The 18018-nt window shown below is 41.4% G+C and overlaps 1 protein-coding gene across 1 annotated transcript in view; it reads right to left on the reverse strand.

Annotated features, from left to right (window-relative positions):
• The window catches only part of LOC309562226 (uncharacterized protein), a 154623-nt gene that overhangs the window by 10321 nt on the left and 126284 nt on the right, over positions 1-18018 (reverse strand). Inside the window, exon 14 of the mRNA XM_082266351.1 lies at positions 4609-4808. Within this exon, the coding sequence (XP_082122477.1) occupies positions 4609-4808 (200 nt within the window). The remainder of the gene's footprint in view (positions 1-4608; positions 4809-18018) is intronic.

Below are 18018 nucleotides of genomic sequence, written 5' to 3' on the forward strand. Positions count from 1 at the left end.
TTAGATATGCAATATCTTATTATATCTAATCTGCCAAGTATTACCTTGTACTTTTCCAAGGTCCTGTGTTTTTACAACATCTTATATAACCAATGCAACAGTACAGTAGAGTTTTTCAAAACTACAACATTTTTATAGAGAGTAACTTTTTGTTTAATTGTTTTGCACCTGGAAAACAATAACTGTATCAGACATGATGTATAGACGTATCATGATTTTTTTCAACTATGAAGTGACCATACATTCATTCATACAGTCAAAAACACAAATACATGGCAAGCTTCATTATTAAGCAAAAATATGTGCATTTAGGAGGGCAATCTGCTTCTAGAATTATAATATAATGTATATATATATATATATATATATATATATATATATATATATATATATATATATATATATATACACATTATATTATAATTCTAGATATATATATATATACACACACAGTACTCACTTTCGTGAGATACTGTGTGTGTATATATATATATATATATATATATATATATATATATATATATATACACACACAGTATCTCACGAAAGTGAGTACACCCTCACCACCCTCACATTTTTGTAAATATTTTATTATACCTTTACATGTGACATCACTGAAGAAATTACACTTTGCTACAATGTAAATTGGTGAGTGTATAGCTTTTATAACTGTGTACATTTTCTGTCCCCTCAAAATAACTCAACACACAGCCATTAATGTTTAAACCGCTGGCAACAAAAGTGAGTACATCCCTAAGTTAAAATGTCCAAATTGGGCCCAAAGTGTCAATATTTTTTGTGGCCACCATTATTTTCCAGCACTGCCTTAACCCTCTTGGGCATGGAGTTCACCAGAGCTTCACAGGTTGCCACTGGAGTCCTCTTCCACTCCTCCATGATGACATCATGGAGCTGGTGGATGTCAGAGACCTTGCGTTCCTCCACCTTCCGTTTGAGGATGCCCCACAGATGCTCAATAAGGTTTAGGTCTGGAGACATGCTTGGCCAGTCCACCACTTTTACCCTCAGCTTCTTTAGCAAGGCAGTGGTAGTCTTGGAGGTGTGTTTGGGGTCGTTATCATGTTGGAATACTACCCTGCGTCCCAGTCTCCGAAGGGAGGGGATCATTCTCTGCTTCAGTATGTCACAGTACATGTTGGCATTCATGGTTCCCTGGTTCATGAACTGTAGCTCCACAGTGCCAGCAGCACTCATGCAGCCCCAGACCATGACACTCCCACCACCATGCTTGACTGTAGGCAACACACACTTGTCTTTGTACTCCTCACCTGGGTCCTGCCACACACGCTTGACACCATCTGAACCAAAAACATTTATCTTGGTCTCATCAGATCACAAGACATGGTTCCAGCAATCCATGCCCTTAGTCTGCTTGTCTTCAGCAAACTGTTTGCTGGCTTTCTTGTGCATAATCTTTAGAAGAGGATTCCTTCTGGAATAACAGCCATGCAGCCCGATTTGATGCAGTCTGCGGCGTATGGTCTGAGCACTGACAGGCTGACCCCCCACCCCTTCAACCTCTGCAGAAATGCTGGCAGCACCCATACGACTATTTCCGAAAGACAACCTCTGGATATGACGCTAAGCACGTGCATTCAACTTCTTTGGTCGTCCATGGTGAGGCCTGTTCTGAGTGGAACCTGTTCTGTTAAAACCTCGGCCACCATGCTGCAGATTAGTTTTAGCATCTTGGCAATTTTCTTATAGCCTAGGCCATGTTTATCTAGAGCAACAATTCTTTTTTTTCAGATCTTAAGAGAGTTCTTTGCCATGAGGTGCCACGTTGAACTTCCAGTGACCAGTATGAGATAGTGAGAGCGATAACACCAAATTTAACACACCTTCTCCCCATTCACACCTGAGACCTTGTAACACTAATGAGTCACATGACACCAAGGAGGGAAAATGGCTAATTGGGCCCAATTTGGACATTTTTACTTAGGGGTGTACTTACTTTTTTTTGCCAGCAGCTTAGACATTAATGGCTGTGTGTTGAGTTATTTGAGGGGACAGCAAATTTACACTGTTATACAAGCTGTACACTCACTACTTTACATTGTAGCAATGTGTAATGTCTTTAGTGTTGTCACATTAAAAGATATAATAAAATATTTACAAAACTGTGAGGGGTGTACTAATTTTCCTTATTTTTACCTAGTAATCCTTTAACCCCTTTTCTGTGTTTACATTTTTTGTACACATGCTTAATTAATAATTTTAGGCCTAAGGATTAGTTAAAACACTTTAAAAGCTCCTACAGGTCAACATTTAAAGTTACCATGAATAAGAGGACTGGAATTATTGTTCTCACTATGACATGAACAGCAATATGTAAAATGTGTAAGCAAGCAATGTGCATGTACTCAGGGATTGGACGGGCTCAACATTTTGTTATTTTATGGGGGGGGGGGGGATATTCTTGGATGTAACTTTACATTTTTAACTTTTTTCAGTACATAATATTTATACCACATTGGAGACAAAAAAAAGTCCCCTATGGGATATAGTGTTGTTGTAACATGTTCTCTTTGATGAGACGTCAGGGGTTTTAGTTAGACCCCTGGTGTCTCGTCTGCAGATTGCAAGCATCAGTGGCAGTAAAATAGTTAAATAAAATGCATTCTGTTTTATATTTCAATCTGCTAAATTCATGGTCACTACCAAGGCAGCTACTCTGATTTGGATTGCAAGCACATTTTCCTTTTCCACATCTCCATTACATGTGGGGACAGATGGATTTGTAGTTTACAGACCATAGCTTGAAAGGAAGATATCATCTTCTGTGCTTTCAGTTCCTTTCACTAGAACTTACAAAGACACCACAATGACATTGTCCAAATGTCACCAGCAGTCCCACCTCTTAGTTACAGTGGTAAAAATAATTATTTGACCCTGTACGTTTGCCCACTTACAAAAAAAATTAAGGGTCTATAATTGTTATCATAGGTGTATTTTAAATGATAGAGACAGAATATCAACTAAAAGTACAGAAAAAAAACATAATACAAATGTTATAAATTGAGTTGCAATTCAGTGAGTAAAATAAGTATTTGATCCTCTACAAACCAACAATAATTCTGACTCCCACAGATTGGCTACAGTATGTGCTCATATGGTACACAGATTAGTCCTGCCAATTTAAGAAGATGCTCCTAACAACAACTTGTTATGTGTATAAAATACTTTGCCACTATGGGCAAGACCAAAGGGCTGTCACAGGACGTCAGGGACAAGATTGTGGGCCTGCAAAAGGCTGGAATGGGCTACAAGACCATCAGCAAGAAGCTTGGTAATAAGGAGACAACCGTTGGATTGATTATATGCAAATAGAAGAAATACAAAATAACCATCTATTGCCCTTGGTCTGGAGCTCCATGAGCTCCATGGAGGAATTTGCCACATTGGGTAATGATGATCTTGAGAAAAGTGGGGGATCAGCCACAGTCACCAAACAAACCATTGGTAACACAATATGGTAAACCATTGGTAACACAATATGCCGCCATGGATTGAAATCCTGCAGTGCCTGCAAAGTCCCCCTCCTCAAAAAAGCACATGTACAGGCCCCTCTGAAGTTTGCCAATGAACATCTGAATGATTCAGAGAAGGGTTGGGAGAAAGTGCTGTGGTCAGATGAGACCAAAATTGAGCTCTTTGGAATTAACTTGTTTCACCGTGTTTAGAGGAAGAAAAATGCTGACTATGACCCTAAGAACACCATCCCTACAGTCAAGCGCAGTGGTGGAAACATTTTGTTTTGGTGCTGTTTCTCTGCTAAACATACAGGCCGACTTTGCCTGATTGAGGGGCCAATGGATGGGGCCATGTATTGTAAAATCCTGGATGAAAACCTTCTTCCTTTAGCCAGAACACTGAACATGGGTCATGGATTGGTCTTCCAGCATAACAATGACCCAAAACATACTGCCAAGGCAACAAAGGAGTGGCCCAAACATATTAAGGTCAAGGAGTTGCCTAGCCAGTCTCCAGGCCTTAATCCTATAGAAAATGTATAGAGGGAGCTGAAACTTCTGGAAGATCTGTAAAGAAGAGTGGACCAAAATTCCTTCTGAGATGTGTGCAAACCTCGTAACCAACTACAAGAAACGTCTTACCTTACCTGTGCTTGCCAACAAGGGTTTCTCCACCAAGTACTAAGTCATGTTTTGCCTGGGGATCAAATACTTATTTTACTCGTTGAACTTCAACTCAATTTATAACATTTGTATCATATGGTTTTTTTTTTTTTTTTTGATATTCTGTTCATTTAAAGTACACCTATGGTAACATTTATAGACACTTTGTTTCTTTGTAAGTGGGCAAACTTACATATTTTGCAGGGGATCAAATCATCATTTTCCCCACTGTATATGTTGCTTCAAATTCCCAGGCGGTGTCTGATTGGGCTGGGAGCCAGCTGTCATTTGATAGGTGCCCACAGGTTCAGGCTGATATGGCCCAAACTTTAGCTTATCCCTGAAACACAGTTTTTTACTGACTACAGTAAGGTAGAACAAACAATCATTGTTTTGTAAAAGCCAGAACAGGTTGCATAGGGTCCCCAATTCAGTTAGCTAAAGAACTTACCTGTGTTTAGGTTTCAAGCCAAAATTTGTGTGGTCAAACCGCTTATTGACTGTAGATTCTCCAACATAGTTCAACAAAGAAGTTGGTAAGGCATGTTTCAGGACATTAAAAAAACGAGTAAGATTTAACATGTCCAGTGGATAGCCATAATCAGAGACACGATTTAAAATCCAAGAACCTCTCCTGGTACTGAGAAACACCTGAAAAAAATTCAGCTGGAAATGTAACAAAATGTTTTGACTTGTACAACAGAAACATGCCAAGAACACTAAGGCCCCTTTCACACTTATGCGACTTGTCCTGCGACTGCAAAGTCACATGACAAGTTGTACTCCATGATTTCCAATGAGTACCGTTCATATCTGGGCGACTTCAAGTTGCAACGACTTCAAAGTAGGCCTGCACTACTTTGGTCTGACTTTGATGCATTTCGAGGTCCATATACCTCAATATTACACAGGCATTGCTTCAAGTTTAGTCAAAATCGTGGCAAAAAAAAATCGCTTTTTTAGGTCGCACAAGTGTGAAAGGGGCCTAAAAGATAGATCTTATCTAAAAACAGCAGAAAACTGATAACATCATGGGTTTAACCTAGAAAACTGTATAATTAACCATTGGTATTCAGCTGTAAGATTGCACTAAACAACTGTGCTCTCTGGAGCTGTTGCTACCTCAAGATACTCTATATTGAAGTTTGTGGCAACTACAGGGTTAAAATAAATAAAAGATACAAAATAAAAAAATGCCGTTTACTGCCGAATTTATCAACAGAAAAAAGTTTTACCTGTAAAAGCTTAAAGATCTTTAAAAAAAAGGGCTTAAATATCTGCCTGGATTCTATTTGCATATAATATTAATCTAGCATATACAGTAAATAATCTCTTTCTTAGAGGAGATAAACCAGTCTCACATCATGTGTGGGAAAAGGAGCTGAATGCCTACAGTTATGGGGTCTATAGGTTTTAAAACTGGTCTCCAAAAATAAAAGTTTGGATACAACATTTCTGAGCATGGAAGCAAAATGGCTATTTACTTTGGATTTAAAAAGTCCAAAGACATAAATGATCTGCTTTCACTTAAAGCGTAACTCCACTTTTGAAAAAAATCATTCCCCTCTGGGTGATCTCTGTACATTGCAGGGATTTTAACAAACTTTGTTGCAGATTCCTACCTTTTGTTATTCTGAAAAAATCATTGTTTGTTTCTCTGTGCCTCTGTGCTGAGTGGGTCAAATGGGAGTGGCTTCATAATTATCTGTAGGCTGTGGCAGCTGCAGGGCTCTAATGAGGAAAGCTGCTGGGCCTGCCTCCCTTTAGACCTGTTCCTATTGGGAGTATCTCACCAAAAATGACATTTATGTTGCAGGGGATGCCAGAAATCTTGTATCTTAGGCTGACTTCTGGGAAAATTGGTGAGCCAATCACACTAGCAGGAAATTATTTTTCTGGGGTGTGGTCAGTACACATTGTGTGTACAGAACAGCTTCAGGTAGCCATATTGCATTGCATTTTCAGAAAATTACAACAACTGCAGATTGAAAAGGAAAGGTAATCTTTAATAACGTTCAATTACAACATGTTTTGTGTCGCAATAGTATACGCTATAATGTTTTATCTTTATTTGCTGTTTTTTTCCCCCACAAAAGTGGAGTTACCCTTTAACTTGTAAAAAATAATACCTATACTGTTGGTATTTAGTATGTTTACAAATTCTTCAAATATACAGTATATTAGGATCCTTCCCACAATATAAAGATCTCATCAATAAAACAGCCCCCCAATGATTTGCAGGCTGTATATTGAATATCTTCCCTAAACACAATATTTTCTTCTCACCACCCAAGAAACCCATTTGCAAAGGTAGGCCACAGTATGTTCCCATTGCCTCGCTTCTTTTTTTGCTTGCAAACTGGATCATTTCCAAAAACATTTAGAGCTGATGTTAACATGATTAAAATGTGTCCTTAAGCATAATTGTTTCCTCTTTCAATTCCCCTTTTACTAAGGAAAGAGGCTCACACATCTAAACCTAGGTTATGTTCATTGTTACTGTATATTGCTTGGACATCTCATTTTGCCAAGAGAATATTCTACAAAAACAGGTAAATCATATAACTGCATCAACTAATTTTTTGTAAGACTTAAATTCTTTAACAATATTGAAGGATTGTTTTTTTTTTTTTTTTTTTTTTTTTTTTTAGGCAACTTAAGCAGAGCTTAAAATATTGCACTTTTTGGCTTTTGAATTAGCATAAATATATGTAGCAGGATTTCCAGGTATTGGGCCTGATGTGGGTCTGTCATGGTCTCCGTTAACACCAACAGCACATTTAAGCTGATTGCCCAAGTGTGAGATCTGAGACAATGAACAGTCCGGCATCTTTGGTTTGTTTTGTTTATTTTATATGGGGATGGGAGAAGGGAATGAGTGGGATACTCCTCTGGCTCAACTAGGTACAAATCGGGGCACTTTGAAGAAAAATGCCAGAAAAATGCCTTTCAGCACTGTCTTAACGCCGGCTGAATGCCAACCAACGCTTGCTGGCGCTTGAAATCACTGACTTGCTGTACTGTAATGAAAACTGACTTCTGACACTCTGGTTAGCTCAAAAGTCCTTGACACTGCTTCCTCCAGTCCTTCCTGACTGAGGTAGCCTCTTGTAGATACTGCTGCAACTCTCAACACTGTAACTCTGTACACTTCAGGGCCCAACCGCTGGCACCCCCTTTTACTCTTCAGGGTTAAACTCTGGCATCCCCTTTACTCTATTTCTCCACCAGCTAGCTAGCTCCTGGATCCCTCTGACCTTCTCTGGAGTGGTCCCCTCTGACTAGGCAGACCCCCAGGGACAGTTCACAGTACTCACGACTCAGAATGCTTTCCTGGAACTCAACCCCACACTGGACATTGGAGAGGTCCCGGTGGGGACGGAGAAAATGTCGTCAGAGGTCCTGGTGAGGACGGAGAAGATGGTGGCCGGGGGCACGGGGAGTGAGGTGCCAGGGGCCAGGTGTGTGTACAAGCTATATGGACTGATGTTGACCGTGTTGCTGCCAGCGGGATGTTTATTCTGTATAGTGAGTGTAGTGATACTGTGAGGATTGCAGTCGGCCATGCCGGGAGAGGCAGTGGGACTAACCTCTGAGACAGTATGGAGGACCTTACTTGCACATGTGTGGCTGGGGAGAGAACTATTGACAATGCTTATGACAGTGGAATATTACTCTTGCCTTGCAAGGAAGGGCAGCTGGCTTCAGGAGAGGAAGGTGCAGTTGTGGCCTGGGTGCAAGTAAGGGGAGCTGATGCACGTCTGGCAAGTGATGTGGTCCAATTTACAGCAACTTCCCTGTGGGCTAAAGTAAAAGAGCATGGCAGGGGAAGAGTTACTGTACCGCGCAGGAAAGTGCGCTTCACACAGACCTGCCTAGCAGGAGGAGTCACTGCCCAACATGGCGAAAGGGTGGAGTTAGCGGGAACATCCAGCCAATCAGGAGTGAACAAGGGAGTCCTATTAATACCCCCTCCTTTGGGTGTGGATGCGAGGGAGACACGTGTAGGAGAGAGAGATATGGCGTTTGTGAGAGAGCAGAGGAGTGTGACTGCTATCGCTGCAGCCATAGGCGGAGATCCTGCGAGGCAGACACCAGAGCAGACCCACCAGTCCAGCCCAGCTATCGTGTGGGACACAGGCATCCGGATGGTGCCTGAAGGAGGACTCGCGCTGTGCACGGGAGGCGGCCTGGAGTACCTAGGAGCGATATGCCCCCAATGTGCAAACATAACCTTGAAGGTGCAAGCGTGGGTCCAATGTGGGCAGTGTGGCTATCTGCTGCTATGGGCAGAGAGGAGCGAGGGCTGGTCCAAGAAGTTGTATTTACTTGGGAGTCGGACACACTCAAGAGGTGACCGGCACAGAGTCCAAGATCCTCTGCAGAGGCGGGAGAGGCATGCTACAGTTGATGATGAAGCTGGAGGCCATGCCAGTGGACAGTGGGCCAGCATTATCTGTAAGGGGGACTGGGTCACAAAGCTCTCTTGGGAGAGGATGCATGCCAGTGAAAATGGCCGGTGAATGGCCGGAAGATGCATCTACTGCAGCAGTGGCAGGGTCTGCTCCCATTGTAATTCCGCAGCATACCAGGCCTGCGGCCATTAAATCCTCACCCACGAGTACTAGTGATGAGGAGGAAGAGGCTGGAATTGTTAATATTGGATCCCCATCCTTCCAATACAAATGTGGATCCATTGGGGATCAACTGACGAGACTTGGGGGTCTGAAGCTGGGAGCAGCTCCCCAGGTCCTGAAGGGGCTGTGACCTTTGAGAAAGAGGCTAAGGAAGCCATGGCAAGAGGGGAATTATCACAAAAGCTGGGGTTCTGTAAGACTTATGTGAAGAGAATCCCTTATTTAACCCCTCCTGCTAATATTGCCCGGGCTCGGGACCAAAATGCAGCCTATGAAAATCTAATCCAGCGGGTAGAAACCCCATTTTCTCCACCTGGGAGAGGTAACAGGGATACAAGCCCTGGTGTGATATTGGTCAGGTTTCCTGCACTGCCCAATGAGAGCCCTCACTGGGACACAGTGGGGAGACTCTCCAACTCAACAGGCATACCTGGGAACACATGCCAGCCTAGCTGAAAATCATGGCCATGCTGATAAGCAGACTAGGCCCACTATACTTTACCTAGCACCTACCTTGGAGGGTGCCCCATATTAATTCAACTTTTGATATCAGTTTACATTCTAGAACAGGGGTGTCAAACTCAAATTCATCGATTTCCGCATCAGCATTATGATTGCCCCCAAAGGGCCAGTTGTATCTGTAATATTAGATGTCCAGAGTATCCTAAGCCCCTTACATCAGATGTCAAGGGTCCCCCCCCTTGCATCAAAGTGCACCCCCTTACCTTGTATCTGTAATATTAGATGTCCAGAGTATCCTAAGCCCCTTACATCAGATGTCAAGGGTCCCCCCCTTGCATCAAAGTGCACCCCCTTACCTTGTGTCTTCCTGCTAGGATGAAGTTGGGGGCAGAGCTGGGAAGCAGAAAGTGCAGGGTCTGGAGGAGGCCCTAAGGAGGGCTGGAGCTCTACTGCAGCCTCAGCGGAGGTGCGAGGGCCACATGAAATGGCCTTGAGGGCTGTATTTGGGCCGTGGGCCTTGTGTTTGGCACGTGATCTAGAGCTTTTTTTTTTTTAACCAAACTTTTTTTATTGAAATATAAGGACAAGAACAAAAATAATAGCACATTGTCATCCATCCATTTCTGAACAAAGTACAAACCATGAGAACAGAAAACAAGGTTATTGGAAGTCATACAAACATCACAGTAGCAATAAACCTCGAAGGGAACCATGTACCAGGTGACACAAGTGTGAAGCCTCTAACTATTAGTACCTTCCATAGTTCCTCCGCATCTGCAATGAGTCTTGGATACCAGCTAGGAGATAGTCAGTAAAAAAGGAGGCACTCGTCACCCCCAAGGGGAACAAACTGTGATCGAGTACCTTCAAGGGGCGCTGTGTTAGAGGAAAGCGCGCCACCACTCACCTCTCTGACCTAGCTTATGCCAGGCAAACTGAACACTCTCCCATAATTAGAAACATCAATACATATGGATATAACCTTGCAATACGGGTTCATACTTCCCTCTAAAGTACCTGCAGAGGAATATTTATCCTGGCGAGGGAAGGAGAGAAAGGGATGGAAAACGGGTATGGGCTAGAGAGCAGGAAGGGGAGGGGGGGAGGGGGGGAGGGGGGGAGGGGAGGGGTTCCCACATCTAGAGATTAAAAACCATATATAAGTCTCTGACATGTCAGGCTACCGTCAGAAGTCCTGAATAGATGCATTACCAGCTTACACCAATCAGAGCTTTTTTTTTTTAAATATCCCCCACTTCTTGTATGAATTTTACTGTAGGGTCTTTTTTTAGAATGTTATAATTAGTAGTATTTTGTAAAAGTGTTAAATGAATGGACTGATATTTCTTTCTATCCATTACAACAATACTTTATTTCTGCCCTAATCTGCAGGTTTAAATATATTTTGACTGGGTTAAAGATCCCTTAGTGTCTGTCTTTCATTACTCGATAATCTTCCAATCAAATAAGTTTTGCATTTTTAATCCAAGAAATAAAAATAAAGTTAGACGTTGGCAGAAAAGGGAGGTCCTTCTCCAAAACTTTTGTATGTTGTTTATCAAAAAACATTGATATAGACACCACATTTATATGTTGTTTAATATGAATCATTGATGATAGATTGGGGATTTTCTTTTTTTTTTTTAATCTTTGACATTTATATCTGCCACTTGTGTTCACTGCATTTTATGAAGAAGAATTGTTGTTTTTTTAAGGGTGTATTTTTCCCCTCGGTCCTGTAAATGACTATTGATCGCTGTTTCTTAAGTCCTTTTTGTAGGTTTCCCTACTGCCTTCCTTCGAGCCCTTACAAAATTTCAGAGGGGGTATAATTTCTATTACTGGGATTTCCTTGGGAAATCGTTTCCATAATTTCCTTTTTGCTGATTTGAGTGTCTATTGCCCTTTTATCTCTGCTTTTCTGTTTTAAAAAATATCAGATCTATAAATTTTCTCATCATTTCTGGAATTGTCTCTTTCACTTGATGGTGATATTTCAGATTTGTCAAAATATTAAGTTATTGTATCCCAGCTTCTCCTACGTGGCCATGTGTCTGCTTCATCTTTCTTAAAAATCATTAAAATCCCTTAGGATATTCTTATGTTTCTACGTTATTTAGGGATTTTTTCCATTTTAACAAAATCTACATGTGCTTTAAATTTTATTTTTTTTTTAAACTGTTCCTCTTTCAGCTGTTCAATATTTTCTCAAAATATTTTTTTTGTTTGCAGTGGATATGGAAACAGTTACCGAAAGAAAGTACTTTGAAGAGCATTCAATATCTATTGGACAATGAAATTAAATATATTAAGAAAATAAATGAACAACTGAAAGAAAAACTTCAAAAAAAATTTCATTTAAAACACATGCAAATTTTGTCAAGATGGATGAAAGTGCTTTAAAAAATACAATAAGAAGAATAAACAAAGGGAACATAAGACATTTTTTGAACATTTAAATTATTTTCAGAAAGATGAAGTATACACATGGCAGTACAGTAACTCAAACTTTTGACAAATCTGTAATATCGGTATCTTCTTTTTATGGATTCACATACCTATTTGTGTCTTGGCATATATTATTAGGAAAAGCCAGACACTTTACAGCCAATTTCTAAATGACATAGAATATTTCAGATACTGTGAATAATTTTTTGCATTAAACCAACAGGTCTCATAGTGCTATGTATAAAAAGAAGGCCAATCAAGACACAATCCAGGGCCATAGATTTCCTTACATTCGGCATTCAGTAGCACTCATCTTGTATTTGCCATAAAGTTTCCTATTATTTATCTATTACATGTAATTATACTGTATAGCACCATCAAGTTACACAGTGCTTTACATTTATTATACATTGACATCAGTCCTTGTCTTCAAAGAGCTTACAATCTAAAGTCTCTAACTCACATTCATACATACTAGGACCAATTTACCTACCGGCATGTCTTTGGAGTGTAGGAGAAAACTGCAGTACCCATAGGAAACCCACACAGGCACAAGGAGAACAGGTAGTGCCATGGTTGGGATTTGAACTGACAACCCTAGTGCTGCTAGGCAGAAGTGTTAACCACTTAGATACTGTGCTGCCCATATATAACATTCATCGACAGTGGGACCAGGGGACAAATCTCAGTAGATTAAATAAGGAACATGTATCCTCACTCGAAGCAAAACAAAAGGTTTGCCTACTCCAAGCACCATATTTTAACAAAAGGATCAAGCATGGCGAATAGGGATGGGCTTGATGTTCGAGTCGAACCAGGATAGGGGGGGATGACTAGTGAACACCCCCCCCCTCCTGAACCATACCAAGCTGCTTGCCCTCAACATGGGGAGGGTGCTTTGGGGTGCCCCTCAAAGCACCTTGTCCTCATGTTGATGGGGACAAGGGCCTCTTCTGGACAAGCCTGGGCTGTGGTTAACAGGGCTTATTGGAATCGGGAAGCCCCCTTTAACAAGGGGGCCCCAAGATCCCCGCCCCCCCACCATGTGAATGGATATCGGCTACATCATAGCCTTACTCATGCACCAAAAAAAGTGTACAAAAAAAAAATAAACACAAAAGACAGTTTTTGACAACTCCTTTTTAAAAAAAATAAAAATAAAAAAATAGTGTTCCCCGATGTAAAAAAAAAAAAAAAAAAAAAAAGCTCCTGCCTCTTCACACGCCTCCCAGATAATAAGCCGCTTGAGCCAGGACAGCTCTTTTAAAGGAAAGGGGTGGGGAAACCCGGTTACATCACCCGGTGGCACTGCCCCCTTCTGACATCACGTGAAGGCATGGTCTGGGGGGGGGACCCCATGCGTTTTCTTTTCTTTTTTTTTATCTGTATTGCCGGGAGTCAACAATACATTACAGCTGCTAGCAAGTTTAAATTACAATTTGTCAGTATTGCTGCAGAGGGCTCCATACATCGCACAAATGCGCCACTTTACAGGCACATTAAAGGGACCCCCCAGGCATGATATTTAAGGGATTTTTTCATTTTTATTGTTTCACTTTAAGCATCATTAAACTCACTGCTTCTGTAAGAAAGGATCATTTAAAAAAAATGTTTTTGCGTTGATACATGTCCCACAAAGCAGTACCCAGGTCCCCATACACTTTTTATGGCAATAACTTGCATATAAGTCTTTAAAATGAGGACTTTTGATTTTTCATGTTCGTGTCCCCTAGACTTTAATAGAGTTTGCATGGTCGCTAGAACTTTTTACCAGTTCGAGATGTTCTGGTGCGAACCGAACAGGGGGTGTTCGGCCCATCACTAACGGCGAATGTTACAATTACTGAGACCTTCTCATTGACAAATAAGAAATCTAGACATGCAGTATATAGCAACAAATGTGATCCAATCTAGTAAATATGCAGCAGAATCTAACATCCAGGGAATGTGCTTTATATTTTTATTAAATACTGGCAAATAACGAATGTGTAATTACTGTCTGGAGAATGTGCTTAATAAATATGGCCCATGGCCAAAAACTACCAGCATTTGAATGATACTATGTATAATTACTAAATTGAAGTTATATTAAGCCCCCGTTCACACTAGGGCGACCTGTGAGGCGACCTGGTCGCCTCACAGGTCGCCGCAGGTCGCCTTCCATAGGGAAGCTGCGGACCCGTTCTAATAGGAGCGACACAAGTCGCTCCGACTTAGAAAAAGGGTCCGGAGCTTCTTTGGGGCGACCCGGAGGCGACCGCCATAGACTTCAATGTTATGAAGTCCGTGGCGGCCGCTCCGAGGTTGCGGCGCGCTGCTCGCACCGCGACCTCGGAGGTCGCCACCCGAAGTCGGATCGCCCCTATGTGAACGGGGGCTAAAAAGCACTGCATTTTCACAGATTTATTTTAAAATCATTCAACTGCAATCATTCAGTTATAACCTTAATGAAAATACTCCACTTTCTGCTGTTCCCCAGAGATTCTAGATCTCTCCCTTGCCATAATCTTGTGTCTTTGGAGACAACAATATTGTCACCCTCCCTCTTTCTATAGTAGTTTTGTGGCTACATGCAGCCGTGGCTTGGTGACAACATGAATGTAGTAATTTGTTTTGGGTGTACTTCTACTTCAAGTGGTATAAAACCCACAAGCAAACATTTATTATATTGCTGTTATCAATTCTTAGATGTGATGGCTGTTTTTTTTTTTTTAGGCTTTATTTCTTCTATTTTCATTTGATGATCTGGCCAGTAAGTCTGTTGTTTTACAAAATAAAAAGCTATCTTCCATATCTATTAGTTACATGCAAAACAAATCATTTAACACTGGCAGGAGTGCTTACAATGATCAGTTGTATTTATTTTATGAAAAATCTACAGGGATATGGGAAATTATTATCGTCACTGACACACATACACAAACACAGGTTGAATTGGAAAGACTATTGCCTTTGTTCAACCTTACCTACTATGTAAACTTTATCCCAAAAAAAAAAAAAAAAACAGTTTGCTGTAAATGTTTAAAAAATGTGTGAGCTGTTGCTTCAATTTGTTGGTGTATCTAAATCTGCTAGTACATCCAACACTCCCCTCCTCCCAGAATGACAATGCTGCTTTTCAAAGGTTCCCCTATGGTCCTTTATCCAGAGTGGGGGGACTCTGGTGTATTGGCCAGATCACCAGACGAAAACAAAGGGGGAAAAAGCCTAAAAAATAAAATGAATGCCGCCACCACATCTAGTGATTGGTAAGCTGCAATATATTATATTTTTGGCTTTGTGTTTAATAACACTTTAAAGCCTAACTCCAGTCAGCTAAAAAATCCCATTCTTGTAGCTTTGCCTACCCCCTTTCCCCATCCCCAGATAGAAATTCTCCACTGCACATGTGTCAAACACAAGGCCAGGGGGCCGAATCCTTCCCTCCAGGCCATTTCCTGTGGCCTTCGCACCCAGGGCTTTTTTCACATTAAACATGGCGGAACTCCATTTCGCTCTCAATCTCCGCTCCCCGTTCACCACTGTTACTTGTAAACACTTGTTTTTTGTGTCACACTGTATTTGCACAGCAGTCTTTTAGATGCAATTTTTTGGGAAAAAACACAAATCAATGAATAAAAAAAAAACCAAAACAGTAAAGTTAGCCCAATTTTTTTGTACAATGTGAAAGATGTTGTTACGCCGAGAATCCTGAGAGAATTGTGATCTTTATGCAGTTTCCAGCGGACATCAGGTTTGCCGCAATCACTGATTGGCTCCCGAAGTGTCCAATCACAGCAGGAGCCGCAGACCCCGAAGTGCAGAATCACGTACAGTACCTGTACTTGATTTTGCACAGAGGAGCTGCTGCCCCATAGTAAATGGCCGTGGAGCGGTAGGCAACAGGTTAATGGCATCCCAGTCTGAGTTGTTCCACCATTTGCAGCTATACCAGCTTCAACTTCTGGAAGGCTGTCACAAGGTTTAGGAGTGTTTGACCACTCTTTCAGAAGCACATTTTTGAGGTCAGGCACTGATGTTGGAGAGAAGGCCTGGCTTGTATTTCATCCCAAAGGTGTTCTATTGGGTTGAGGTCAGGAATCTGTGCAGGCCAGTCAAGTTTCTATACCTCAAACTCGCTCATCCATGTCTTTATAAACCTTACTTTGTGAACTGGTCCAAATGAATTGGTGGGGGGGGGGGTTATGGTGTGGGGTTGTTTTTAAGGGGTTGGGCTTGGCCCCTTAGTTTCAGTGAAAGGAACTCTTAAGGCATCAGCATACCAAGACATTTTGGACAATTTCATGCTCCCAACTTTGTGGGAACAGCTTGGGGATGACCCTTTTCTGTTCCAACATGACTGCACTGTGCACAAATCAAGGTCCATAAAGACATAGATGAGTGGGTTTGTGGTGGAGAAACCTGCACAGAGTCCTGACCTCAACCTGATAGAAAACCTTTGGGATGAATTAGAGTGGCGACTGCAAGCCAGGCTTTCTCAGCCAACATCAGTGCCTGACCTCACAAATGTGCTTCTGAAGAGTGGTCAAACATTCCAAAACCTTGTGGACAGCCTTCCTAGAGGAGTGGAAGCTGGTATAGCTGCAAAGGGTGGGTCAACTCATGTGCGTTTAAAGGCAGGTGTCCCAATACTTTTGGTAATAAAGTGTAATTGTGAAGTGGAAGGAAAACGATAAATGTTTTTCAACATATTTTACAAATAAATATCTGGAAAGTGTGCGTGCATTTGTATTCAGCCCCCTTTACTCTGATACCCCTAACTAAAATCTAGCTGAACCAATTGCCTTCAGAAGTCACCAAATTAGTAAATAGAGTCCACCTGTGTGTAATTTAATCTCAGTATAAATACAGCTGTCCTGTGAAGCTCTCAGAGGTTAGTGAGAGAGCCTTAGTGAACAAACAGCATCATGAAGGCCAAGGAACACACCAGACAGGTCAGGGTTGTGGAGAAGTTTATAAAAAAATATTCCAAGCTTTGAACATCTTATGGAGCACTGTTCAATCCATCATCAGAAAATGGAAAGAGTATGGCACAACTGCAAACCTACCAAGACATGGCCGTCCACCTAAACTGACAGGCCGGGCAAGGAGAGCATTAATCAGAGAAGCAGCCAAGAGGCCCATGGTAACTCTGGAGGAGCTGCAGAGATCCACAGCTCAGGTGGGACAATCTGTCCACAGGACAACTATTAGACGTGCACTCCACAAATCTGACCTTTATGGAAGTGTGGCAAGAAGAAAGCCATTGTTTAAAGAAAGCCATAAGAAAGTCCTGTTTGCAGTTTGTCAGAAGCCACGTGGGGGACACAGCAAACATGTGGAAGAAGGTGCTCTGGTCAGATGAGACCAAAATTGAACTTTTTGGCCTAAAAGCAAAACACTATGTGTGGCGGAAAACTAACACTGCACATTATCCTGAACACACCATCCCCACCGTGAAACACGGTGGTGGCAGAATCATGTTGTGGGGATGTTTTTCTTCAGCAGGGACAGGGAAGCTGGTCAGAGTTGATGAGAAGATGGATGGAGCCAAAAACAGTGCAATCTTAGAAGAAAACCTGTCTCAAACCAAAAGACTTGAGACTGGGGCGGAGGTTCACCTTCCAGTAGGGTAACGACCCTAAACATACAGCCAGAGCTACAATGGAATGGTTTTGATCAAAGCATATTCATGTGTTAGAATGGCCCAGTCAAAGTCCAAACCTAAATCCAATTGAGAATTTCACAGTTCACAGACACTCTCCATCCAATCTGACAGAGCTTGAGATATTTTGCAAAGAAGAATGGGCAAAAATGTCACTCTCTAGATGTGCAAAGCTAGTAGAGACATCCCCAATAAGACTTGAAGCTGTAATTACAGTAAAAGGTGGTTCTACACAGTATTGATATAGGGGGCAGAATACAAATACACGCCACACTTTGCAGATATTTATTTGTAAAACATTTTGAAAACCATTTATTTTTTTCCTTCTACTTCACAATTAAGTGCCTCTTTGTGTTGGTCCTATTATATATGGTAATATGGTTATATGGTAATAACATACAATCCCAATAAATAACATTTCCGTTTTTGTTTGTAACATGACAAAATGTGGAAAATTTCAAGGGGTATGAATCCCTTTTAAGGCACTGTACTTGTTGCCTGGCTATTAGGATGATCCATTTGCTTCGATACTTTGAGTCACAGACACAGGACACATATGCATATATTCAGAAAGTCATAGTAAAGTTAGAAGTCTTTGTTTGTATATAAAGCCCATTAAGCCAAGGGGTGAACATTACAGTTAAATAAGAAGGATTTGCAGAATGAAAAG

The sequence above is a fragment of the Pelophylax lessonae genome, assembly GCF_965119305.1.
Source record: "Pelophylax lessonae genome assembly, chromosome: 8".
NCBI classification, from domain to species: Eukaryota; Metazoa; Chordata; class Amphibia; order Anura; family Ranidae; genus Pelophylax; species Pelophylax lessonae.